The 27,380-nt window shown below is 39.3% G+C and overlaps 2 protein-coding genes across 3 annotated transcripts in view; both read right to left on the reverse strand.

The window, feature by feature from the left end:
* LOC121732312 (myosin heavy chain, non-muscle) overlaps positions 1 to 17,968 on the reverse strand; it is a 72,398-nt gene extending 54,430 nt beyond the window's left edge. The window contains exon 1 of one of the 2 annotated variants that reach the window (XM_042122154.1): positions 17,198 to 17,967. In XM_042122154.1, the coding sequence (XP_041978088.1) occupies positions 17,198 to 17,542 (345 nt within the window). In that variant the 5' untranslated portion in view covers positions 17,543 to 17,967. Of the gene's footprint in view, positions 1 to 17,197 lie in introns of both variants that reach the window. The other variant, XM_042122155.1, reaches the window with a different exon arrangement.
* Positions 17,969 to 19,525: 1,557 nt separating this feature from the next.
* Positions 19,526 to 27,359, reverse strand: LOC121732313 (protein fem-1 homolog A). Its single transcript, XM_042122158.1, has 6 exons — positions 27,071 to 27,359; positions 25,673 to 25,823; positions 24,565 to 25,023; positions 23,995 to 24,152; positions 23,054 to 23,266; positions 19,526 to 20,863 (listed from the first exon to the last, which is right to left on the reverse strand). The coding sequence occupies exons 1-6, from the start codon at positions 27,211 to 27,213 to the stop codon at positions 19,987 to 19,989; spliced, it is 2,001 nt and encodes a 666-aa protein (XP_041978092.1). The 5' UTR covers positions 27,214 to 27,359; the 3' UTR covers positions 19,526 to 19,986.
* Between the last annotated feature and the right edge of the window lie 21 nt (positions 27,360 to 27,380).

Genomic DNA, 27,380 nt, shown 5'->3' on the forward strand with positions numbered 1-27,380 from the left:
GTTGACAGACTCATTATAAAAATTGGTAATTAAGATGGACTGTTGTGCGATTGAATCTTTTAATCCATACCAAAGAATATATTATATTTGTCCATACTTACTAATATTGTAAATGCAAAATTGAATCTGTCAATAACCTCTTCTCTTGAACCGCTGAACCAATCATGATACAATTTGGTATGGTATTTTATTGGTTTGAGTCCTGGAAGAGGATTACATTTCGGAAAACATTTTAATATGTATTTTAGTGTGTCTTTCTTCTTTCTCTCTGTCTATTAGTTCTTTACGCTTAAAGCGCTGAACCGATTTTGATGGGTTGGAAAATACTTTAAGCATTGGGATTTGGGAGAGGACACAGGATAGTTTTATCCGCGGATTTGATTTGATGCAGTTTGCAAGCGATAAACGAAATTCTTCTAGTCCATTACATTTCGTAATGACGAAATTCGTTCATATGACAACACAACGATGATGACTCTTAATACAAATTCCAAGGTACACTTACGCAGTACACCTCGATACCCATTATCACCCGTCCTTCAGCGATAACACAGCTCTCTCCGACCCCAAACCGCTATCGACAAACAAGAATAAGTACTTTTATCCGAAACAACTTTGAAACACTCCAAATTTTCCGCTTTGGGAGATGTCTTGGCAACACTTACGATTTAAGATAGGAATTAAAGTTAGAAGTTAAAAACGGGTACCTCCTGTAGTCTGTATGCTTGTTTATCCATACTAATATTATAAATGCGAAAGTGTCTGTATGTCTGTTACCCCTTCACACTTAAACCGCTAAACTGATTTTGATGAAATTTGGTATGGACTATGGAGATAACGACGATACTTTAAGTCCCGGGAAAGACATAAGATACTTTTTATCCCAAAAAATGTACGGTTCCCGCACCATATTTGAGTTTAGACGTTCGTTTAATACGGCATGATCTATTTTAAGTAGAATCACGTTAATTTAAATCTCATCATCTTTAACAACGATTAAAATAACAATCTTCTCGCCAAGATAGGTTAAGAAAAGTAAAAGATTAAAATATGAAAGTTATGAAACACAAAAGCCTAGCAACAAAGCCTTTTAAACCCAGTTTCATAGATGAGATTACTTTTATCATGAAAATGTTAATAAAAACTTGCATTAAACCGAAAAAATATTAAAGTTTAAACGATAAGGCGTAAGCCCTTAATAGTTTTACAATAATGTTTCAGTTAATAAGCATAATAATAAACGTAATAATCGATTTCATACACTGTACTCTACGAATAATAAAAACTAACTGAACTTTATTAGGTGAACATTAAAACATTTTAAGTTGAATGTTTTTGCCATTGACATTATAGGTCTGTGGTTTTTGTGACAGATGGGCAAAGGCACGGCAAAGGAAATCTGTCATTTTGTCCTTAAAATCTGTCAGTATTCATATTAAGGCCCGATTCGACCAAACTTGAAGTTACACGAGTATAACTATCATGAGAATAATTTTACTCCTTTAATTTACTCTAGGATATTACCGTTTGCATTTTACCAAGTTACTCAAAGAGTATGAAATAAAATGTCAATTATATATGATATTGAATGTACTGTCACTTCTTGGTGGAAATTCATCTTCAATATTAAATAATTATACACTTTCCTTGCACTTATTCCACTTTATTTTAATATATTTATTACAAAATTGTTAAATACACGACCGGTTTCGAAAAAATCATCATCAGGTGTACTGCAGGTAATTTTAAATTTTTAAAAAATTTGTAAACAAAAAATGGGTTGTCAGCACCACAAATTTTTCCTACCATTCAGTAAAATTTTTATACCATAAACAATATTTTCTACCAAAAATCACAAATTAAATTTTAAATGTATACCTATAACATTGATAAACTAAAAACAATAATTACTTTAAAAATATCAGCAAATCAATTAAATGTCATATAACCATAAGTAATAATACAATAATAATAACAATTCATAAAAATACGTCAATCTTTAAATAAGTCAATAATGTCACAAAATAATAAATTGATAAAAAAAAAAAAAAACATGTCATAGTAATGCCAATGTCAGTTTATAAAATCTCTAATAACTAAATTACTCCACCAAAATAGCCCGTGTAAATATTTACTCCCGTGTAATTACCTCATTCTTGGATTAGAAGTTGGAAAAATGCAAAACCAGCTTACTCTTAGATTAGGAGACAGTTATACTCGAGTAAAATTTTACTCCAGTTTGGTCGAATCCGCCCTTACTGATTCTATTTAGTAAGTTAAGTTTTCCGAAGCAAAATCACAAAATGAAAAGGAAATAGAGCGAACTTTCAAGATAAAGAATTCTCTATCCCTCGAAGGCATTGCCGGAGATTGGTTAGCCTAGATTCTTTAGTCAACAGTAATTGTATCTTTTTAAACTTCCAGTCCAGTCTACAATGATGTCTTCCACTGGCTCGGGTACTATCTCGACTAGAAGATTCTAAATGGATTTGATCATACTTTTTACTATAGTAGTTTAGGCACTGGATTAACTGATACTTGGATTAAATTATACTTCCTTCTCCTCCTCTGGTCGCGTTCCTCATGTCTGTGGGTCGTGACTCCCCCTTCTATGACCTCTTTTTTATGATGTTACGCCAGATTTTCCTACCTCCGACCACTCGAAGAGCGTCGTAGACGGTGGACTCAAATGTGGTGCAAAATGGATCGGACCAACGCATGGACTGCATGGACTGCGGCCCGCAGTCTTTATCCTTATAATTATTATTATTCCAGTGGGTCAATACTTATGGCAGAGCTGCAAGACAAGTCAATGGATGAAGGCGACAGTGGTTGCTTCCAAAGGCAGGTTACAAGTGAGGCGATACTTTTGGAAGATCTGCGCAGCAAAATGAAGGTGACAGTGGTTGCGTATAGCAAGTGGTATTATAGGAGCATCACATAACAACCATCAATTACCGATGGGAAGCGGTATTGTGCTCCATCGATGGGTTTTTGCAACCGTCGGCGTAACCTGCCATTGTTTGTCGGTTCTATTGATTACCAATCTGTATAGTCTGATTCTGTCAATATTTCAACCCGAAATTGATACTGTTTCGATGCAGCATACATGTTTAAAGCAGCAAACATATTTTGTCGTGTACGTAAAAGATTTTTGGAGTTTTGGACCAATTAAACGCGTTGGTTTGACAATAAATGAAATTTACTATTTTGTACTTTTCTTACACAGAGAGAATATGTGGTGGTCAAATAGTCTACACTCCATAGCCATTAGAAGCAGCATTCTCGTCCGATTATTTGAGTCTCAAAACAGTTTCATGGTACAAGGCAAGGCCTGAAACTAACATTAAGCATATAAATACGAAATTGCGTCTGTCTGTCACGTCTTCACCTTGCTGAAAGGTATGGAGTTACTTTGAGTAAAGGACTAGTTTGGAATAAAAGCGTTAAATGAGTTATAAATTCAACGTTGTAAAGTATGGCTGGCGTACATTTATGGACATCATTTAATAACTGTGTCGTTCTAATATTTCTTGACATGATTGCTATGTTACATCATTAAATACGGCAGGTTCAAATATTAAGCCATATAAAGTAAGATAGAGTTCTAAAAGTACCATGCGCCGGTTATGATTTATTCGTAAATGTATCCAATTTCATTATTTTGGCCTTCTATCTACAAGACGTAAAGCGACTGTTTCTTAGAAAATAAATGCACAAAGAAAACATAAATGATATAATAGAGAAGACTGTATGGAGCTCTACATAAAATAACTAAGGATCTGTTGGGCCTTAAGCCATATGTGTTTAGGGAATCTTCGCTTTTCATCGTATGTGATTGTCGCATGGAAATACGATAATCTGCGGGAGACAATATAACATACATGTTACGTAGAGTTGTAAGATCGCTCAGTAAAACTGGTGAGGGCACACAAAGTCAATCAATAACATTTTACCATCTGATCTCGATTTACCAATAACGACCTGTCAGATCACCGATCCACCAATACCAATTTAGGACCATAGTCTATGTCATAAAGTGGCATTATATATTCTGATCTTTCGTTGGTCGCGGTTAGCCGCGGTAAAGATCGGAACGGTACCTTCAGATCTCCACAGTTTTTTATACTTTCGCATTTTTACCGTGGCCATGCAATGTCGCTGAGGGACCCAAAACACTGCGCTTTCCCCTGCCAATTTTATCTAGCAATCTCAGATATAACATGTATACGAAATTAAAAGAATCAAGAACATTGCTTCTTTCCCAGAAAACCTGATCCAATATGTCATTATAAATAGCACGACACGACCAATAAATGTACACATTAATTACGTGTAAAGGGTTGTTACTTGTTACATCAAGTACCAGATGGTCGACCCACATCGCGAAGGTCCGTCCATATACGGCGAGTTACACAACTCAGTTTACCGCGGGGTTTTATTTCGATATTATTCGTAATCTAATCCGACTGACCTCCGAGGATTTTGGCGCCATCTTTGGGAAAATGGCGCCGCGCGGATGTTTTTTTTTCCATATACGGCAAATGTTGTTTATGATACAAATTGGTTTGTGTCTCAATTTTATTGGTAAAAATATGATTTTTCGTTCATTTCAGTCGGCAATAAGTACTTTTGCAAAATGTCGCCGTGTGTTTGTTTCTTACCGTACATGGATGGATAAGCCTTAAGGGCAGTGTTGATTATGTTGTCTATAGATTTTTGCCTCAATTTCAAGCTGTCGGATAAAATACTTATTGCATTTGGTCAAAACCTTTGACCAAAAGGTACCTACTTCTGATGACTCGAAAATATTTCAACTTGACTTTGGTTTTAAACAGTATTGTTGGCTAACTATATAATATAGTAGATGTCCCACGCGGCTTCGCCCGCGTAAATTAGGAATTTCACGGAAACCGTACATTTTCCCATAAAAATAGCTCTTATGTCCCTACTCCCTTCACTTGGTCTACTCTATATCTGTGCCAAATATTGCCATGAAAATTGTTCCAGTAGTTCGTAATTTCTAATATTTCCCCCGTTTTTTCCACGTTTTCCTGAGTTTCTTCGGTCGTATTAGTCTTAGCGTGATAATATATAGCCTATAATCTTACTCGATAAATGAGCTATCTAACACTGAAATAAGTTTTTAAATCGGACCTGTAGTTCCTGAGATTAACGCGTTCAAGCAAACATACTCTTCAGGTTTATAATATTAGGTAGGTATTAATTATCGCTTGACAAACTCAAGTCTCGATCTAAAAGACTGAAAAGTACCAAAAACAGGGTCCATGAGTCATAACCATGGGACGATGCGTGGTATAATATGGTAGTGATGATGATGATGATAAATGTAATTTGCATAGTAGCATATGCTTTCCGTTCTTAAAACTACGCTGAAACTCCCAAACTTGTATCTATAAAGAATCAGGAGTTCTCTCAGCACCTTCCGAACCACGGTATACCAGGTATACCTCGGTGCAAAATCTTACTTGTTGGTAGCATATGCTTAGAATACTTCTCACGAAACCGAAGTCACCACATGTTTCCCTATAAATTTTGAGGAGTTCCCTCGATTATTTATGGATCCTTCATCAGATCACCACTTTTGTGAATATAATACCAAATTGGGATAATACCCTATATAATACCAAAAGAAAAATTTTGAAAATTGGTTAACAAATGGCGGAGTAATCGTTGAACATAAGAAAACGAACATAACACCTCCCCCATTTTGAAAGTCGGTTAAAATTGTGTATATGTGTTATTCTGATGTATAAGCTATATTATTGTAAAGTTTCATTAAAATCCGTTTAGTAGGTTTGCGTGAAAGAGTAACAAACATCCATACATCCATCCATACATGTATACATCCATATTCCATACATCCAAACAAACTTTCGTCTTTATAATAATAGTAGGATATTAGTAGAATTAATAGGATAGAATAAACTAGCGTTTTTAAAGTCACTTGCTCATTCAAAATATTCAGGCACAGAATTTCATACAAATTATGAATCTCTATATTTTTGTGCCTCGATGCGCCGCTTTCGTTTTTTTTTTTTTGTAAAATGTGGCCTTATGCCTGATGATGATGGGCGGTAGATAATTCAAACAGAATACCAAATACAGCCGTGCCAGTATGCGTCGGTACGTGAGCGTTTATCTCGAGACTTGGCATCGAGCGACGACAAAAAAGGATCTAATTCTTGTCTATTCGTTGTAATCCAGTGTTCGATCTAGAAGTCTAGAAGTTACTTGGATTATGTAACTGGAGGTTCAGGTATTTCTTGTGGTTAGGAACTGCGCAGTGCGCTGCATGAACTCTATGGTAGCTTTATCAACTCTACACCTGATGACACAAGATGAAAGAATACTTAATATTATGAAGATTGCAAAATACTGCAAAAATTAAGATTAACACAGTAATTTCAAATCAGCCCATAGCCTGTGGATAGCGTAATATATTAGGTACCTACATTATTTACTTGAGCTCGTCTAGCCGACCTCAAAACCAACAATATATTTGCTGACCGACTCCATTTACGTCGCGCCATCTGCAGCTGACGTGTCAAAATATTGCGAAACTGCACGCCAATTCACATGTAAACACCAGCGGGTAAAGCTCACAATCCTTTAAAGGTGAGGTTACCTATGCACTATGGCATATGGCGACTAAAAGACGACCTTATAAGGCGCGGGCATATGGTTGATAGATTGTTGTAAGTACCCGCGAGTTGTGATTAATGTTTTTTTTTTCTACTAGACAATAGCGAACGACAAACGCCCGTTACTCGACTTGACCTACTGCATTCACAATGAACTTTATCTGCTCTGTTGAATCGAATTGTTTCCTTGGATGTGCAGCGAGCTATCTAAGGAAAAAGTATTTTAATGTTATTCGAAAAAACAATCTAAATCGAAAGCATGATACAGTTCGACAAGGCTTTATTTGAACGTGTGTGACACTGACGGGAGCGCTGCTGGTAAAAAAGAACTGTCAAACACATGTCAAAAATTACGTTTTTCTAATGTTTTTCTATGATTTTTTATAGCACGATTAAAACGCTATAAAAATTGTAGCATAAACTGATGATAAACGTAGAGACGTAGAGCAATATTTGACAGGCGATATTGAACCTTACAGTCATAGTAACTGATAGGTCAAGATACGACTAAGCACGCAGCCTCCCGCGTAGATTGCACGGCCCATTATAAAATTAACTCGCACGTTAATTAATTTTGAATATATCATCTTGATTCTAGTTGAATACGTCGTTACTCGTTAGTTATGTTTAAAACATTATTTTCCTCAACAGCGCGCTTTAAGCGGGCCATCATAGAAAGGGTTTTCTATGGTACAATAGAATAAAAAGAGTGACTGACAGAGAAAATATTTTTTTTTTCTCTAGAATCTGTCAGTATTTTTTATTTTTTTTTGCTACAGCGGTCACGCTAAACAATTCTGGGTATTTTATTTAGAAGATAAGATAGTATTTGGAAGAAGTAACATTTTTAAGCATTTTCTACATTAATTGATTAAAACAATTTTATACATGCAGTAACTCCAGAGTTACCAATATTTACGTCAACGGTTGAAACAAAACCTGACCAAAAAAGGTAATGGAGAATGTCACTCTGACATTGGCAACTCACCAAGGAGCCGTTATCAAAAAGAAGAAGAAGATAATGGAGAATGTACACAGCCCTGATATGTCAGGACTGGCCCACTTTTGATTTTTACGACATTTCAGCAAATCAAGTTCGCATCAATCCATATAAAGGAATCATCCAATAAACGAGGGGTTAATGCAGAATGCAATAAGAGAAATGAGGACGAAACTCTCGGACAAGACTTGATCATCACGATCTCATGATCTACATTCTACATGGTCATTCCTAGTCCCGAAGGCTAGAATGAGCCTGCAAACATTAATAGCTAGTCTTTATAATGTTACATTCATTTTCCATTAACATAAGAAAGATCTTTTAAAAATGCTGTACGCCGGGTTACTTCCTAAATTAATTGATCATGTAGAAGAGTTCTAAATTAGTTTGGACATGAAGAGGTAACAGACAGACACACTTTCGCATATTTTATAATATTACAAATGGAGCGACATGCGGTATATCTTGATCTATGTCTGTGCACGGATCTGTGGTTAACCATTCTATAGTGTCTGAACCATGCTCTATACGCGTGCAGCACCAGGTACATAGGTCGTGTCCAACATGGTGTTAGAATCCAGTCGACATTGATTGAGTCTTGAGCTGATTGGGTACGTCGGGAGCCGTATATGGTGCAGCCTTGGCGCAGGAATTGGGCTACGTTGGGCCCTTTCTCTTTGATGTTGTAACTTTACTAGTTTTTCTAGATTACTTGTTTATTATGTCTATAAACAATCTGCTCTGCTTCTAGCTATTTGCTGAAGCGATCTTTAAAAAAAATGATAATGTCGCTCCACTGTCGACAAAACATAGTAAGATTATGGTGTGGTTTACATCCTGAAATGTAGCACGTTCGTAATATTTAGGAGACATATTATCTACGCATGCAATAAGCGTTGGAAATGGTGGAAAGAAACCCGCCAAAAAATTCATGTTAATCCTAAACAAAGCTACATAATCATCTATCAAATTTAATCAATCCTAGGCTTGTGGTCTAATAGTCTACCTTTAACATTGAAAATCTCTTTAGCACTCTTTCGCCTGAAGCCATAATATTGCCATCGCTAACAACGACGTCAAAGCAAAAGTTTTTTGACCGAAATTTATCTATTCACTAACACATTTGATTGGGGACGATTTTTGATCTCTATACAAATTACTCTACCAAAAGGTGAACATTCGCCAACATTTAGCGACTAATCAGTCCACATTCTACAGGTAACTTTCATTATATCGAACGAGACGTCACAAGGACAGCAGATGAGTTACATCAGAGCCGAGAATACATTACGCGGCCGGAACTACGGAGTTTCATTAAAAATATATTATAATGTTCGCACGTCAATACGCCCGCATATGTTTTGAGGCCGCTTGATAAAAACGTAACTTACGTTTTCTAGACGCTGATGACTTTGAAGACTCGTGCAAAAGTTTTTAAGAATCATTCGTAGTTCAACCATCAAGTAGATAATCATCAGCCTACTGCCGTCCACTGCTGAACGTAGGCCTTCCCCAATGAGCGCCAACCATCCCGATCTAGGGCACCCCTCATCCATCCGCTGCCAGCCACCGAAGAAGATACTTTGAAGAAATACGACTAAATCGAAACCACAAAATCAAAATTACTATAGCTACTGATTCTAGAGTTAACTTATCCATACTAATAACATAAATGCGAAAGTATACTGTATAAACCACGTATTTAAAACGCATTTTGATGCAACGGAGTCGCTGGCGTCATCTAGTAATCGCAATGAAGTATAGTAGTTTTAAATAGAGAAAAGACTTCTCAATTAAACTGACGTGAACCTAGAGTAAGTACTATATTCAATTATAATACTTAACATAGCATTAAAACAAATTACATACTATTATGACCTATTATAATAAAACATTTCGTCTTATTTACAACTAGACGTTCCGCGCGGCTTCGCTCGCGTAAATTATATATTTCACAGACAAATTAGTCCACAAAAAAAAAATCTACAGCCGAATATATAACCTCCTTGTTTTTTGGAAGTCGGTTAAAAATAGCCTATGATCCTTCACGTGGTCTACTTCTTATCTGTGCCAAATAACAGAAAAATTGCTCCAGTAATTCGTGAGATAAGCCCTTTCAAATAATTTCCTTCGTTTTTTTTATTTCGTTTATTAGTCTTAGCGTGATAAAGTATAGCCTGCCTTCCACGGTAAATGGGCTATCTAACACTGAAATAATTTTTCAAATCGGACCAGTAGTTCTTGAGATTAGCGCGTTCAAACAAACAAACTCTTCAGCTTTATAAAGTATAGCTATTTAGTATAGACACGTCAAATCTCATCACAAAAAACCGTCTACAATTTAATCATTATGCAACTACGGCAAAACACTGGAGCACGTAGAGTGTGCCCAACGTCCAGCTCGACTTCTGTATTTTGACGCATTACACCTGCAGCTTGGTCCGACTGCACTGCGGATGTACCGGGATATTGATATGCCTTTACATGGCCTTTACATAGGTCATAGGGTTACATAATATTGTGTTAAGATAGGAATAAGAATAATCCAAAATTATAAAAGCGCATCTATGTTTTTTTTTATTTATTTAATTTGGGACCGTTTATGGGCTCTGCGCCTTCCTTTTTTTTATAGCCCATCTATGTTAGATCGTTCATAGTGGTAACTGGTATAGTTTATGCTGTATTAAGGAGTTGGAAAAGAATAATAGCAGATGGGTAACTAGTCATTTTCCCGGGATAAAATAGTTTTTATACTACACTATGTCCTTTCCTGGGAATCAAACATTCGTGAATGTTTGAGTCCCAGGAAAGGACTATACTAAATTTCATCATAATTGCTTCAGCAGTTTCAGCATGAGAAGGAAGAACAAACAGACGACAAGTGCACTTTCGCATTTATAATATTTTTGACTATACGAATAGTATAGTCAAAATATAGTATTGCCAAAAATACAAAAACAGATGCACCGATATTAACCGTTCTGAATGGAACTAAAAATACTTCGGCTCGGCCAAATGTATTTTTACAACGAAAACTAACATCAACGATAAGTTTACAACGATATTGTATTATTGAATACTTTTAGTGCTCAAATCTTTGATTAAATCTTTCATCTAAACATTCTACAATCTAAACTCTAGAACAGCGATTCTCAAACTTTTTGGCGGAACCCTTTGAGGAGCGACATTTCTGACCGACCTTTGGCCTACAAGGCCTTTGGCTAGCCCAGGCCCCAAGGCTCCAACGGAGCACTCTCTGAGAATGGCGGCAGTTGAGAATAAAAAGAATGATTCTGAATTTCTGATCGATCGATTAGTGGACCATCTTACATGGGTTATATTAGTTTAGTACCTATTTAGTAACGTAAACTGAATTTTAAAATTTAAGCTTTTTTGGTCAGTGAGCAAGTCTTTAAGCCTTGATATCACTTCGACCGAAATGGAAGTATGGTCACTGACTTTGGGTTTTATACGTTGAAGAAAGTTATATAATACAGCTAAAGAAACAAATTTTCAAATTATCGAACGCGACGAATCAAATCTTGATAACTTCCCATCCTCAATTTGTATTTCATTGCTGATATCCTGGCTGCACAGACGCGTCTGAAACTTTCATTCAACCCTACGTCTCCCTAAACCCTAAAAGAAGGGTGCACATGCCAGGCGAATAACCACCTAATCCCGATACGAATAACGTACATATCAAAAATGTTGCATTCAATAATAAATTGCATAGCTTAGGACCTAGAAGTTTCGCTGACTTAGCAGATTAGGGTTTCAGGCTTTCAGAGGATCCCTCTTCACTCCCCCTTGTAACAACGGAGGTAAAATACCGTTCAGACTTATTTTACCGCTAAAATGACATTTACTCCAACGACATAAGGATTTTAAAGAAACGACGAGATGAAACTCTAGTACGAATTCTTACACACTTGTCTTTGTATTCTTTTGGAGTACCTACGCACTTTTTCTGTTACTTTGAAGTGAAGTAGGAAAAGGTACGTACAGATTTCGAAATAAGGCACTTAGTTTATTTCATGGAACAAATCTACATACTATAAAAAAATTAATTACGCCTTAGGGGGGTATTACATTATCATTTATATTGGATCATTTCTATGATCATATATAGGATCCAATATGTATGATCATTTGATCATATCTGCATATTGCATTATCATATTTCATTGATCCTATTTTACGTCATATGTGGTTTCAATAGCCAATAGAGAGCGCTAACGCTGACAGGTATTGACAACAGGGTTACTAGATATCAGAGAATTCGATTTGTCAAAAGACATCGTCATTTTTAATATGGCTTGTTTTTTGTTATTTCAGCAAGATTATCTAAGTATATAATCTGAAAAATAATTACATTAAGTACATTATTTGAAACATATTAACGAACAAGAAATTAAAAACTCTTTTTTATATTAAATAACTGGCAACACCCATTTCTATGACCGTATGGGATCCAATCTCTCAGCAAATGTCAAAAATCTATGATCAAGAAGAAATGAATCATATGTCTATATTACATTATCCAATATAATTGACTCAATGATCTCGGATCAAATATATATGATAATCTAATATCCCCCTTACGCCTTTGACGTCAAATGTGAAATGGCCCCAAACAATCCCGAATTGACGCATTTTGGCCATCCTTTTTGGTTGGACATGCTATGTTTACTATGCATGCTATGTTTAGGAATCAACTAAAATTTAATGATGGTTAGACTGAAAATGTATGGGGGGTGTAGGTACATGTGAAAATCTTCATGAAATTTAAGTTAAGTAATGATTTTCCTTTTCTAAAAGTTTCTAAATATAGTAAAGTTTTCGGTGCTCATGTGATACCAGTATCAGCTAAGTATATAGTTTAAAATTTTTATCACACACCCTTCGTCAATGGTTCATCTAAATGGTTATTTCTTTCATCAAATAAAAAAAACCTTAAAACACACTTCTTCGTTAGATGATAATGAATCTCTGTTGAATTTAATTTCAGTTTCATACATATTGCAATTCGCTATCAATATTTATATATCGCAAATGTACAATACACGATTTCTATTTAACAATACGTTGGCTATTGTTGGTTCTTGTTTTGCTCAACGCTCAGCACATGTTCGTAGTAAGTTTTTTTTAGAGTTGAGCAAAAGCTGTACTTGAGTGGGTAATTATTTTCGCCGATAAACAGACGAGTTCAATGAGCCTTGTATTGCGTTCGATATTCAAATGCGACGGGTCTTTGAAAAAAAAAAGATTGTTTGTTCACATACCCTTCTTTAGTAGCGTACTAGGACTACTAGGTACGTATTATTTTAAAGAACGACTCATACTTATTTAACTAATTTCCATTACGGTTTAATAAAATATCCTAGTCCGTGATTCCCATAATATTATGTATGGAGAGATATTAGGTATGTATGTTGTACAGCTTTACGTACTCTACAATCTAAAAAACTTAACAGTAACTTTTATTTGTGCTAATTAGGTACTAACGGGACCCTAAATAAACGTTGACACCCTAGTACCGACTAGTATTCCGTTACGTATGTCCATAGAACTTTGGACAATCGGGAATGGCAAAGTTCAGCGCGAGTACCAAACCGACAGAACAGTGGTGGAGGTTAAACGCGGCGCATATTCGCGTGGGCCGCCCCGCGCCCCCTCCCCGGCGGGGTCGACGACCGGCGCGGCCGATTCGGCCGGCGGCGCGCCTCACCTTGACATTCATCTCTGCCTCTGGCCGAACGAATCCCGCAACAAAACTAAACAACCCTTATGAGACCCTAGTCAGATTTGGAAGAAAACTTCCGTGGGAGAGCCATGCTTCGGCACGAATGGGCCGGCTCGACCAGAGAAATACCACGGGCTCACAGAAAACCGGCGTGAAACAGCGCTGGCGCTGTGTTTCGCCGAGTGAGTGAGTTTACCGGAGGCCCAATCCCCTACCCTCTCCTATTACCCTATTCCCTCTTAAAAGGCCGGCAACGCACCTGCAGCTCTTCTGATGCTGCAAGTGTCCATGGGTTGCTTTCCATCAGGTGACCCGCTAGCTCGTTTGCCCCCTTATTTAAAAAAAAAAGTTGAAAATCCTCTTGGCTCTTGATAATAATGATTGTGTTGCAACTTGCATTATTAATATTGAATAACTATCCTTGTTTACTTACTATACATTGAAACTCCTAAATGGGGAGGCTTACGCCAAAAAAAGAAGAAGAATTAGTGTCTTTCTGTCTGTTCCATTAATTTAAACAATGTCATGCTTTGAGCATAAGGGTCACCGCAGATTATATACAATTTGGCAAAGTTGGCCGACTATCGTCACCTATCGTACAACTATTTCACAATTTAATTTGTCATTTTTTTTTTATATTTGTTACATGTAATCGGAAAGAAATCGCGGTTCTTATGCGATCGGTGTTCAATTAATTATTCGGTTGTACAATTTAGTTGGATGTAATGTGCGAGCTCTCATAAGTCACTATAACTATTGGTATACTATGCGATTTAGTAGGCCAACTTTAAAATGGTAGGTCTGCAATCGCTCTAAAGCTAATTTTGATGAAATTTTGCATAGAGATACTTAAGCCCGGAGAAGAATATTATATTGTGATAATTTTTACTAATTATCAACATATTAATGTTGACTTATTTACTTTAAGGACCTTCTATTGTATCTTAGAAACCATAAAGTTAATATACCTAGCGAAATATATTAACTTTATACTTAGAAACATAATATCTCTATAATAATTATCCTAGTACAATCAAAAGAAACATATGTATTTGCATAAATTAAAACCTTAAAATAATCAAATAATTTTAGAATTCACATGCAATATGAACAATGAAATCTTCACACAAAAACAGTTTTTGAGCAAAAACATTGTGATGTATATCTCAGTTCATAAACCTCTGACATTGTTTCAACATGATTCACCAAAGAAAATCATTACCTTCTTGAACTTCTCTTGGGGTGCTCATGTGACACTTTAGTATTACAGCAGGCTTGCGTTATAAATTTATAATATGAATCTATGGACTTCCATTTTTTTTATTTTATTAGCTTTAATACTACTTGTTACTACTTAGTAACAAGTAGTATTAAAGCTAATAAAATAAATTCAATAAAAGCTTCATTATGACATTGTAAATAACTCAGCATCTCATGTCATTGCCAAGAAGTGGGATAGCACTCTTAAAAAAATTCATGGGTACTTTACATAAACATTGAACTTAAGGATGAAGAGAAAAACTCTATACTATATATGCACAAGTTTTTCCCTTCATCCTTAAGTTCAAAGTTATGTAAAGTTTGAAAACTGCACTGAGGTGCAGTTTGAGATGCAGGTTAGACGAACCTAACCACACAGCTGCTTAATAAATTGTCATAATAAATGCATCATACTCGTAGTAACTAAAAATACTTGGATATTGTGTAACATCCAAGTATTCATTGTAAAATAGTATTATCTCACAAAAATATCTACCTTGTGAGTCAGAGCAGATAATATTGTACTTATATACAAAACAAAGACAATATAACATACTGTGTATTATATTATTATCAGCAAACATTTGTAATTAATATGTTCTGCTTAAATAACAGCTTTTAGCGCTGTTAGATTCATGATGAAATTTACATGTTTCCTAAAATTTCTGTTGTTGTTTTAACTAAAAAAAATTGTTATGCTTTATGAACAAATTACAAAGTGCTAGTAAGTAACTCTTCTATCTAGGGAACAAGAAAAAACTTCTCATTTAAGAATAATAATATCTCTTTCACATCTCACATAATGATTAAATCATAAAATGTTAAACATGTAATATAAAACATAATGTGAGTGCCAAAATACAGTAACTGGTTTAATTACAACAAATGTCCATAATTGTAAAGTTTAAGGCCGTATTAATACTGTTTTAGGTCAGGGGAATAATTAACAATCAATATTTTCCTTTTAATCATGCATTGCACACATACGACCAGGTTTTAAGTGGGTTTCGAGGTCAGAAATGCATATGGTAGGTATATTTTTTGTAAATAATATATGGTACGATCAGTAGAATACTTAAATATTAAGAATCAGGGATTTCTCACTTCACAAACAATTAGTATCAATGACTTTATAAGTGTGCAGTACAGCGGCGTAGCTACTAAGGGTCTAGAAGGAGCAGTGCCCCGGGGCCCTCAAGCTCAGGGAGCCCTCGAATCCTTACCATAAATCTCGATCGAACTGAACTTTTGAAAATTTCTCTTTCCTCTATTCTATGTCCTTTCCCGGGACTTAAAGTATCCCCATACCAAATTTCAGCAAAATCAGGTTAAAGTAAATGTAAATAAAACCTAATCAGTTTACATAGCAGTGGGGCCCCATTTTTTAAGGGCATAGCTAGGTAACCAAGGGGCCCTTGGTTACCTAGCTACACCACTGATGCAGTGGTCTAATTTTCATGAGGCCTCTTGTTTTTGCCCTTCTTACAATAAAGACTAAATACTTTCTTTATTGGAAGTAAACATGTTTCAAATAGGGTCTGTTTTATAAGGAAAATGTGCTTATAGTTGCTCATAGGTCACTTATATTCATCCAACAGAGAAGTTCCAAATAATAAGAGCATTGGTTCATAAATCAAAATGCATTTTTTGATAATTTTAAATAGTGATTTCAAGTTTTTAGAATAATCTCCAAACTTTTTTTAATTATATGAAAAGTTAAGGAAATAGAAATAATATGACAATGTGATAAAATATTACTACATCCATGAAAATTTTCACACATAAATTACTTATACATTAGTGCGACAAATCATATCAAAATTTCATTTAATTTCAATAGGAGCACCTAAACCTGTTTGAAACTAGAATACAAATATGATGAAACATGTTTCCAATAAAAATTGCAATGTGATTAAATCATTGTAATATTAAAACTGTACACTACTTATGTTAACAGTTTACTTAAGCATGACCTCACTAAAAAAAATTTGGTGAATCATCATAACCTAAATCTTTAGCTTAGTCAAAATATTCTTTGTATGCAAAAGACATCACATACATATTACTTCTCATATTGTTTTATATAATAACTTTATGACGATTTAAAGCATTTAAATTAAATCTTTGTGGGCTTTCAAAAAAGATGTTTTTGTATTGATTTCAAATCTAAATAGTTACAAATGTGAGGATAGAATGGACTCATAGTTAAGTTTTGTAATTTAAATAAATATTTTCAGTATTTTTTACAATTTCCTTGTGGCTATGATGAATTTTATATATTTCCTTGGGTTATAACTTTTGCAGTTATGCATGTACATGCATCTCTAAGGTAGTAGAAAAGTTTCCTTCTGGTCAAAAACACAAATTTTCTACCTTTTAACTAATTTTTTTTGTATCTGGGAGAAGCTTTAGTAAGTATATCTCTTTGTATTGTGTTTTTATGGTTTGTTTGTGCAAACTTGAAAGTATAGTTCCTACTTAGCCTTACAGTTGAGTTGTCAGTTTAGGAAGTATGTGTATACTCACATAAATGAGGCCGGAGTAGTATCTGTCCTTGATGTTATGCAGCACGGAGGCTTCGTTGAGGCAGGTGAGATCGGCCATGTCCTCCACCTTGTCGAACTTTGGCGGGTTCATCTTCTGGATGTCGTCGATCTGCACCAACATCCTCTTCCCCGACTCCGCAATCTCCACTTCCACCTCATCGCCGCGCTCGCCCTTGATGCCCGCGGCCACGAACCCCTGGCTCTCGTGCGGCACCCACACCAGCCGTTTCTGGGTCCACTCCGCCTGGGTGGCGGGGTCGTTGAAGCTGTTCCGGTCCACCGACAGGTACCGGAGCTCCGGGTCGTTCCTATCCATGTCCACCATCGCGCCCGATCACACCGCGCGATTATTATAACCTAGCACCGACACTGTATACCACATTAAACGGTCGCGCAGACCGACACACACAACACGCTACCGGCCGATTGCTCCAGCTCGTGTGCCGCGGCGGCACGATACGTCCAAATGATTCTCGCCGACTCGCGACTCGCAGTCAGCGGTGACAAGAGGAACGGTTATGGTAGGGATGGACCGGTCGACGCCCGAATTCACGTTTCGTCCGAATTTTAAATAAGTACGACTAGGAGCCGTTGTAAACTGCTCTTAACTTTATTATGATACGTAGTATCCCTAAGTAGTCTGTGTTCTTATGTAACTGATGTCCTTTCGCTAGTTTTCAACGAACGTGTCCATAAATATGATAAGTAAACTTTTTGCTATTAGGTCGATTTCGTTTGCAGCAGTTTACTAAAAATTGGAAATTACTTTTGTTTTTAACCATAGACGGAAGGAATTTCACGATTGGTTATTGAAAAAAAACCTACAAAAACACATTTCATGCATTGTTTGTGATTGGTTGTTAAATATAAAACGAAGTCTTTTCGTATTCTTGACCAATAAGAAAGAAATTCGATAAATGTCATCTTGATTTCAGCTGTCAACCAAATGTCAACTGTCATTGGACCATTGAGAATAGACGAATTTTTTTAAAATAAAAATTGTTTATTGCAGGCAAAAACGACTATGTTAATGTTGCCACGGAGCAAAATCATTGGTTGGGATTTAAAACTAAGGGCGAAGCCAAACGAGCGTATATTCTGTCAAGAAAGTGAAGAAATTAAAAAGTGGCAACCTAGTAGTATGGGACGACACTACGATGTTGCCACTTTTTAATTTCTTCACTTTCTTGACAGGCTATATAGTCTAAACTTTTAAACTTTCGCGTTGCATTATAATTGAAACTTATTATTCGGGACTTAACGGAAATAAGTCGTGTTAAGTCCCGAATAATAAGTATCGAGCGTATAGTCAGTCAAGAAAGTGAAGAAATTAAAAAGTGGCCAAATCGTAGTGTCAACTAGTGTCATCCCTTTCAAATCAATCTATATAACTGCCGATCCATAGTCGCGCGCGACAGCGCGCCGCGATCCGCTGTGCGGATCGCGCATTCTGCCAAATTTACTGATCCACACTCGCAAAGTTCGCGACATGTTCGCAATGTTGTCACTTTTTAATTTCTTCACTTTCTTGACGCACTATAGTTTGCGCTCTTGAGCCGTATTTATCTTACTTTATATTATAAACTAGATATCTCGCGCGGCTTTGTTCGCGTAAATTATTAGGAATTTTACGGAAATCGTACATTTTTCGCAAACGAAACATATGCGAATCGGATCTCTCACTCATGCTTCGCAGCTTTACCTCTGTAAAGGTCACAAACAGGTAAACTCTTAGCTTTACGAAATGAAGGAAGGTCTGGCCCTCGCGGGCTCTTACTCTATAATCTGTCGGCTGGGTTTAACATAACGCGACCAAACTACGCAGGTCCGTCATCTGCCTATGAATCAACTTACCTTATAGTACCTAAATAGTTAACTATAAAGTGATTTAAATGAAATAATGTAGAAGTTATACAGTGCTTTTATTTTCACATTTAGTATATAGATCAGTACAAGAGATTACTTATTAGGTATGTAATGACTAAAGAAAAAGAATAAAATGTTAAAAATTAAACAATATTATTTTTATTTATCTAGAATTCAAGATATGCTTTATAAAGTATTGATAAAATTTGGACGCCTGTATTGTATTTTCTTTAAGCATTTAAAAAATCTAAACATAAAATCTTAAAACAAAATAAAAGTAAAACATACTCATAAACTAACAATATATCTAGATATTTAAAAAGTTAGAACTTATAAGACATAAAAAAATGAGGCCGAATGCCGATGGGTAACATATGATATCACGAGCAGTGAGCTCGAGGTATGAGCACACTCATTTTCATATAATTTAACATTTCATATAATAATATTATAATTTTGAGAGTATCTCTAATAGACTCAATTGATATAAATCTTACTAATAGAAAATTATATTCATTTTATTAAATAATTTCTATAACTTCCTAATAAATTGGAAGCTTCTAACAAAATTGAGATCAAAATTAAAAACAGGTGAAGCAGCAAGCACATTGCCAAATTTTTATAAGTACTGTACTGGGTGCAATGTAATGTAGGGACAAATAATAGTATTTAGAGTACATCAAGGTTAATACCAGGAACATAAACTACTTATGCTTATAGATTTAAGATTACAATTAAAATTTCATGTATTTTCTAACATACATCGGATATTACGATCCCTAAACATTCAGTGATAACTCATAAAACATCGTGTAATCGATAAAACATTAGGCGGATTCCAGGAGTTCATCACGAGCAGCGGTATCGAGCGTAGAAAATTATAAAGCGTCGCGGTCGCGGCGTCTAGGGGCGGTGCAGGTCGAGGAAGCGCTCCAGCTCTTGGGGCAGCACGCCGGGCGGCAGCGGGGCGGGGTGCGCCGCCAGCAGCGCGCGCGCCGCCAGGCACCGCAGCGTCACGTATCGCAGCGGCCGCAGCCGCGCCGCGCGGTTGTGCAGCACCAGGTCCGCCGCGCGGTCGCCGAAGCGGTTGGGCGTGTCGAGGTGCGCGCCCGCCTCCAGCAGCGCCGCCACCAGCGCGCCCGTGTAGTTGTACGGCACGGCCGCCACGTGCAGCGCCGTGCTGCGCGCCTCGTTGCGCGCCAGCGGGTCCGCGCCGCAGCGCAGCAGCAGGCGCACCGCCGCCGCGCTCGGGAACACGCCGCCCGCGCTCTCGTCCGCGAAGTACGTGCTGCGGACCACGTTGAGCCGCGACACGCACAGGTGCAGCAGCGTGTCGCCGGTGCTGGCACTGCGGACATCGGCGGCGACGAGCGCGCGCACGGCGGCCGCCACGTCGGCGGGCGGCACGGCGGCGGCGTCGGCGGGGGCGCCGGCGGGCGCGGCGGCCAGCAGGTGCAGCAGGTGGGAGGCGCAGCGCAGGGCGCGGTCGTAGTTGTCGGCTTGCCGGCGGTGCACGGGGCGGGGGCGGAGCGCGGCGCGGGCGGCGGGCAGGGCGTCGGCGAGCAGGCGGAAGGCGCGCAGCACGTCGCGGGGGCGCGGCACGCCGGCGGCGCGCTCGAGGCGGCCGCTGCGCGCGTCTAGCAGCAGGCGGGTGAGCGCGCTGGCGGTCTGGCACGTGTCGGAGTACAGCAGCGAGTCCTTCTCGATGCGGATCTCGAGCGCCCACATCCACAGGTCGATGCACCGCTGGTACCGGAACGCGTCCGCGTACGCCGCGCCGCTGTAACACACCCTCCGTTATACAACTTGCACATTGTTTTTCATAACTTCCGTATATTTGTCGAATAAAATAGTAATGTTAATGTTAAGAGTGATATATACAAGTACAAAGTAAATAAACGTTGTACTTGTATATCACTCTTATGCTACTTGTACTAACATACGGTTTTGCTCGATAGTTTTACTCCAAATCGAGTAATAATTACTGTGTGGGCCGCAAAACTGGCAGCTCGAAGGCTCGCATCGAGCCGGCTTGATGGAATTAAATATATCGATTTAGAATGTGGCGGTACCCACAATTCGCCTAACATTCCTGCATCGCGCTATCAAAGTTTTCTGAGCGCGTCAGTATATACAGGGTGTAACAAAAACAAGTGATAATACTTTAGGGTGTGTACGTGTTCCCTGTAGAGATTTCACTGTGAAAGTAGCAGCGCTGAAAGACCAAAATTTTTTTTCACTTTTGTATGGGCAAGGGCCCGAGCGTCACGAGTTTCTCCATACAAAAGTGAAAAAAATGTTTGGTCTTTCAGCGCTGCTACTTTCACAGTGAACTCTTTACAGGGAACACGTACACACCCTAAATTATTATCACTTGTTTTTGTTACACCCTGTATACGACATCTGAAATGTATCACGTGGGCTCCGGCCTGACCGAGCATACCACCTCGCTCGGTCGGAAGATCTTCCTTTGGCCAACACTCATATCCCACATTGGTGACCCTCGACAGAACACGCCTCCTTCATCATCATCACTCCCCGCTCCTCCGCACCGCGCCAGCCAGCATCGCCTCATCGGGTACCTCGTCCACTGGTCGCAATGTACCGCGGCCTGGGCGACTCCGCATCGGCATCATCGGGCTTTCTCACTACACCGACCGATCAGCAAGCAGAGCACATCTCTCCTGGTCAGCACCGTAGCATCGGCCCCGCACGGCAGCTTATCCGACTCACTGGATCCCGTGCAGCAGCTTCACAGTTCCGACTCACTGGGACTCACTGCAACAGTTCCGACTCACTGGAACTCACTGGCACTGGCGACTCAAGCGACAAGACTTCAAGATTCGACCTCCGGTCTTCGGGGGGAAGTGATGTGGCGGTACCCACAATTCGCCTAACATTCCTGCATCGCGCTATCGAACTATTCTGAGCGCGTCAGTATATATGTCGCAGCCGACTGGTTTAAATAGATGTTCAATCAAACAGCTAGCCCTTTGACTGAACAACGCAATTCAATCGCACGGCTACACGTCGTTTAGTCGACTTGTTGACTACAACGTTCAACACTACAACTAGACGACGCTTAGCCAACGGTTTTTTTTTTGTTTTGGCTGCGCCCCCCGAGCCCCCCTTTTATTTCACGGCGGTCGCCGGCTGCTGCCGCAGCACGCTCGCTGCGCTCGCTCGGCTCCCTCTGTGTTGTGGTCTAAGTTCTAACCTAACCTAACCAACTTTTGGACTTTCTGGATTGTGTTTGTTTTTGTTTTGACACCTCCCTTTCGAGGGAGGCTGCGTCCATCCATTTCATAATCCCGTAATTTCTCCTCGAATATTTGTTGAAATTTTAATTCACTCGTATGTGCCTCCACAATTTTTGCCTCTTTTATAACACTTGTAACTTTTATTAACTACTTTCTTTCCGAAAAACAACTACAAACACCATCAAACACCTGCTAGTTGACGCCATATTGTAAATAAAACGCACCTAGCGCCGCAGCGGTGCGCGCTGAACTACTTCAATTAGACGGCGGCTTTTGAATCAGCTGTAGTGTTGAACGTTTTGAGCGACTAAAATATTCAATATAAAAGCTAGACGTGTGATTGAATGGCGTTGTTCAGTCAAAGGGCTAGCTGTTAGATTGAACGGCTATTTAAACCAGTCGGCTGCGACATATATACGACATCTGAAATGTATCACGTGGGCTCCGGCCTAACCGAGCAAAACACCTCGCTCAGTCGGAAGATCTTCCTTTGTGGCCTTCCCGAGCCGCGAGTTTTGCTCGACGTTATTGCTCGATCGAGCAAAACCGTATGTGATAACTTAGCTTAAATGAGTTTCCCAGAAACCGCACAATTTCAAAAGAATTGCAAGTACCTAGTCATATTGCTCAGTTGTTCTAATTATTATCATTAAAAAGTACAGAATTCTAGATAACGCAATTTCACAACACAACCAATTTGTAATACACACCGGTACATAAGCCGGAACACGGTGTCTTTGTGTTGCACGCCGAGCACGCGGACAGCTACGAGCAGCGCGGCGGCGCGTAACGCGTCCACGTCCGCCGCGATCGCCGCGAGCTCGGCCGGCGTGCGCCACTCGCGAGCCCCGCCCAGCGCCGCCGCGCCGGTCCCGCCCACCGACCACTCCGTCAGCCCCTCCCAGTTGCGCTTCTCTATGTATCTGCATTACAAATTATAGGTAACACATTATTTGAAATTTTATGAATAAGGTTCACATTTTACGGTATACATACGTTTTTGAGGTTCATATTTTTTTTAAACACAGACTAATTGCCCACTTTCTGAGTTTTTGGACAGGAGTTTAACTAGGAGTTTATCTACTCCCTAACGCTTTTGATTGGCTTGCGTCAAAAAGTTAACCGATGAACAACACTAGTGATGAAAAGATGTCGAAAAATCTCCGAAACCGGGCTTTTGAGAGATTTTTTTATTTTATTGAAGAATTCATGTTTTTAAATAAAAACGTAAATGTTTCGAGTACGAGAGGTGTAAGTGACATTTTCCCAATTTATCTATACATCTAAATAAAATTGGAGTGTCTGTTTGTAACATTAAAAGAACCATTTTTTACAACATGCATATGAATCTACATAGGGTACATACACCAAAACAACATTTTAAAAAAATTTTGCTGTCTGTTTGTTTCGGCTAATCTCTGAAATGGCTGGAGCGATTTTGACGGGACTTTTTTTGGCAGATAGCTTATGTAGTAAGGAGTAACTTAGGCTACTTTTTTTAACCTACTATTAAAAAAAAGAGGATAATAAATTTTACTTTTTATATTTGTTTGTGGATAACTTCGCTGTTAGTGGGATGTTGACGCGGACGGAGTAACAACTAGTCTATACATAATATTATAATGTGTATGTGCATAACACTGCTACTCACTGTCCGTGCGCGTGTCTGATGGCGGTGGCGTGTCGCCAGGCGGCGAGCGCGGCGTGCACGTCGTTGAACTCGTCCAGCTGCGTCGCGCCGAGCAGCTCGTACGCGTCCGCCACCCGCTCCGCGCTGTACTGCACCCGGGACACCAGCAGCTCCACGATCTGCAAAACGTATTGCCAATTTACGAGTCTGAACGCCTACTACGAAACCGTTTTGATACTCAAACGATCGAATTGGAATGCCGCGTCCTACTCTCACAACGGCATTTCACGTTTGTCAGAGTAGGACTCAGCATTCCGATTCGTTCATTTGTGTCTCAAAACGGTTTTGTGGTACGGCCCCTGATTTGATGTCGCATAATCTGAATGTTTTCTAATCAAGATGGACTTTGCGTTGAACAAACGTCAAATTCTTGATCCTGGCTAGTTACAAATTGAGCCTCAGCACGATCGCGATAGTGCACTCGTGATAGGTATTAGGTTTTGTGACAAGTACCACATCTTACTGAGATCGAGCTGATTCAATTCTCGATTGTGTCAGAAGTAAGGGGCACAAAAGAGAAGGTACCCGTACCTGAGTAGCGCCCTTGAGGCAGGCAGTGCGCAGCGCGTCGTCGCCCGCCCGCGAGCGCAGGTGCGGGTCGGCGCCGCGCTCCAGCAGCAGGCGTGCCGTCTCCAGGCGGTGCTCCTGCACGGCGTAGTGCAGGGCCGTCTTCAGCTGCATGTCCTGGTGGTCGGGGCGCGCGCCGTGATCCAGCAGCAGCGCGCACAGCGGCACCGACTGCACAGCGTTGATGAGGCACGTGCCGCCGTTGTGGTTGGGGCGGTGCAGGTCAGCGCCGCGCTCGAGCAGCAGGCGCACCACGTCGAGGTGCGTCATGAAGCAGGCGGAGCGCACGGGAGTGGAGCCGCTGTCGGAGGCGGCGTCGAGCGCGGCGCCGGCGTCGGCGAGCGCGCGCAACACGGGAAGCCGCCCGGCGACGGCGGCGCACCACAGCGGCGTCACGGAGTGCGTGCTGCGGTCGTGCGGCACCTAGGGTTGCCACCACCGGTTAGACTTACTCCGGGAGAAAATCAAAACAGAAGTCATTTACTTCATTTTTTTTTTTCAATTTATATTTTTTATTTGCAATAGCGGGCTGCTGGTCATTGACATCGTTCGAAATGACCGGCAGACCGCTGCCGCACGCGTTTCATATGTCGACGTGTTGTTGAAGTGTTCCGCTATCGCGCGTAAATTTTAAACTTCGGAAGTAATTTGGTTATTTGAACCTTCCTTCCAGCCGTGCTAGCATACGCCAACGAGATATCTCACTCTACACGTTTTCTCGATGTTAACTGGTTTATCTCTTCATCTCTATTGACCCTAACATGACATATATTTTTTCTCGTACGTCTGTCGTCAAAATTAGAGATAATTATGTTTTTTTTTATATGTGCTATTTTTGTCTATATACTAACGAACAATATACGAACGAGAAATTTATCTCTCGAGTCTCGACGTACGCATGTTAGCAAAAAAGAGATATATATCGCTATCGACAATATCACTACGCTCGAGAGTGAGATATCCACGAGATATCTCGTTGGCGTATGCTAGACGACCAGGAGCCAGAAGATTTAAATTATCTTTGCTTAATTTTGGAAGGTTTCCGGAATATAGGTAGGAACAGTAGGGGCACCTCGTAAACGCCGCGCTGCTCGAGGTCGGCGGCGCACACGTGCACTAGGTACTCCACCAGCTCCACGTTGCCGCGCCGGCACGCGACAAACAGTGGCGCGCACCCGTCGCGCGTGCGGCTGCACACCGCGCGACGCGCCGCCGGCGGCATCCTGCGTGGCCCCAGCGTTTACATAAAAAAATGGGATCCCAAACTTATTTTGTCTACTGCCCACTTTGAGAACGAATTATGTTTTAGCGCCCCCCATTGTTTCAATTTAAAATGCATCCAGATGAAATGTAATTACAAATCATCCCCCAAGACTACACATAACACAATGACCCATTTTTTTGGGAAAGGCTGCATTTAAACATAGCTGGTAATCCCAAAGGCATGGAGAACTGACAGAGACAAATGGAAGAAAATGGGGGGAGGCCTATGTCAAAGGACAACCTAAATAAAATATGTTTCTCTTGTTTTACTGTAAAAATTGAATGGTTAAAGTCAGTAAATAAAGGCTTTATTATATGTTTTTATAAGCTTAAACAAATAAAGAAATCCGAATAGCTTAGGAAATAAAATATGTTTAGTATAGGTAGTATAATATTTGTAGTCATTTAATTCAAACGGGCTGAAAAGGGAGATATAAAAATATTATGTAGTATGCAAATAAAACATAACATTTCTATCCAGCACTTCAGTTAGTAATATTTTATTGTCTTTATTTTTGTTTGTTTGTTAGCTGTAATTCATCACTACATACTTTAAACTCCCTCAAAGGATAGGTCTCACCTAGTTTAGGGGACCATAAATTGCAAAATCTTTGTAACAATTTTTAACCCCCCACAAAAAAGAGGGGTGTTATAAATTTGACGTGTCTGTCTGTCTGTGTGTGCATCTGTCCGTGGCATCGTAGTCCGTGGCATCAATAAAATAATAGTATTTGGCAAGTTTTTTGTACTACTGACACTTTGCAACACAAAAAATAACACTTTGAAATCCATTTAGCTAGCTTGGGCTGTCATTAAATTTCTTTGTTTGGTTGCCAATTCTTTTAAAATTGTTATAAACATTGTGGTGTAGCAAAGAGAACATAAAATGTAAAGTAAATAATTGTTTGTTTCACACAAACAAAATTATATGTAGCCAGCCTATGGATAGGCCAACTTTGTTTGACAATGTAGTCTCAATATAATATAGGGCTAAAGTTTAGAATCATTCCCAACGATTTAAATAGTGAGATAGGTTGAGGAGGGTTGTTATTTATATTCCAAAGTAAATCATGCAGTTGATTCTATTACGCAATTCATATTAAATCCAGCTGAAAAAACTGGCAGGCACTTGGTAAAACATATTGAAATAATGAGGGCGAGAGAAGTAGATGATAGTATTATTTAGGATTTGTGAAATATGCATTACCTTTCTAGAGCGGTGCGCAGTCGAGCAGATAAGCGAGCTCCCGGGGCGCTGTGCTTACATTCCTGCATTAGTTCATTGAAAACTGCGTCATATTGTTTGGAGTCAGGTAACCCTTTCGGGCTACTAGTACCTTCCTCCCACATTATGTTGGTTGATCACTCCAGAAACAGGTGACGGTATAGACCTTCAAGATGCGGATCACTCTCAATAATCTAATAATCGAGCTGCCCCTCTGAAATCTCCAACACGAAACAAACAAACAAAGAAATCGAAACTCGATAATGATTAGTGGGATTGTCAAACTCAAATT

This window comes from Aricia agestis, chromosome 12 (genome assembly GCF_905147365.1).
Source record: "Aricia agestis chromosome 12, ilAriAges1.1, whole genome shotgun sequence".
In the NCBI taxonomy this organism is placed as follows: domain Eukaryota; kingdom Metazoa; phylum Arthropoda; class Insecta; order Lepidoptera; family Lycaenidae; genus Aricia; species Aricia agestis.

Bases quoted from the DNA above. Each gene is read 5' to 3' on its own strand.
- LOC121732313 (XM_042122158.1), bottom strand. From the start codon at position 27,213: ATGTGGGAGGAAGGTACTAGTAGCCCGAAAGGGTTACCTGACTCCAAA. The intron at 25,024-25,672 runs GTGCCCCTACTG...TGGCAACCCTAG, and splicing joins AGCAGCGCGGCGTTTACGAG to GTGCCGCACGACCGCAGCAC. The intron at 20,864-23,053 runs GTGTGTATTACA...GGTGTGTTACAG, and splicing joins GTGTTCCGGCTTATGTACCG to CGGCGCGGCGTACGCGGACG.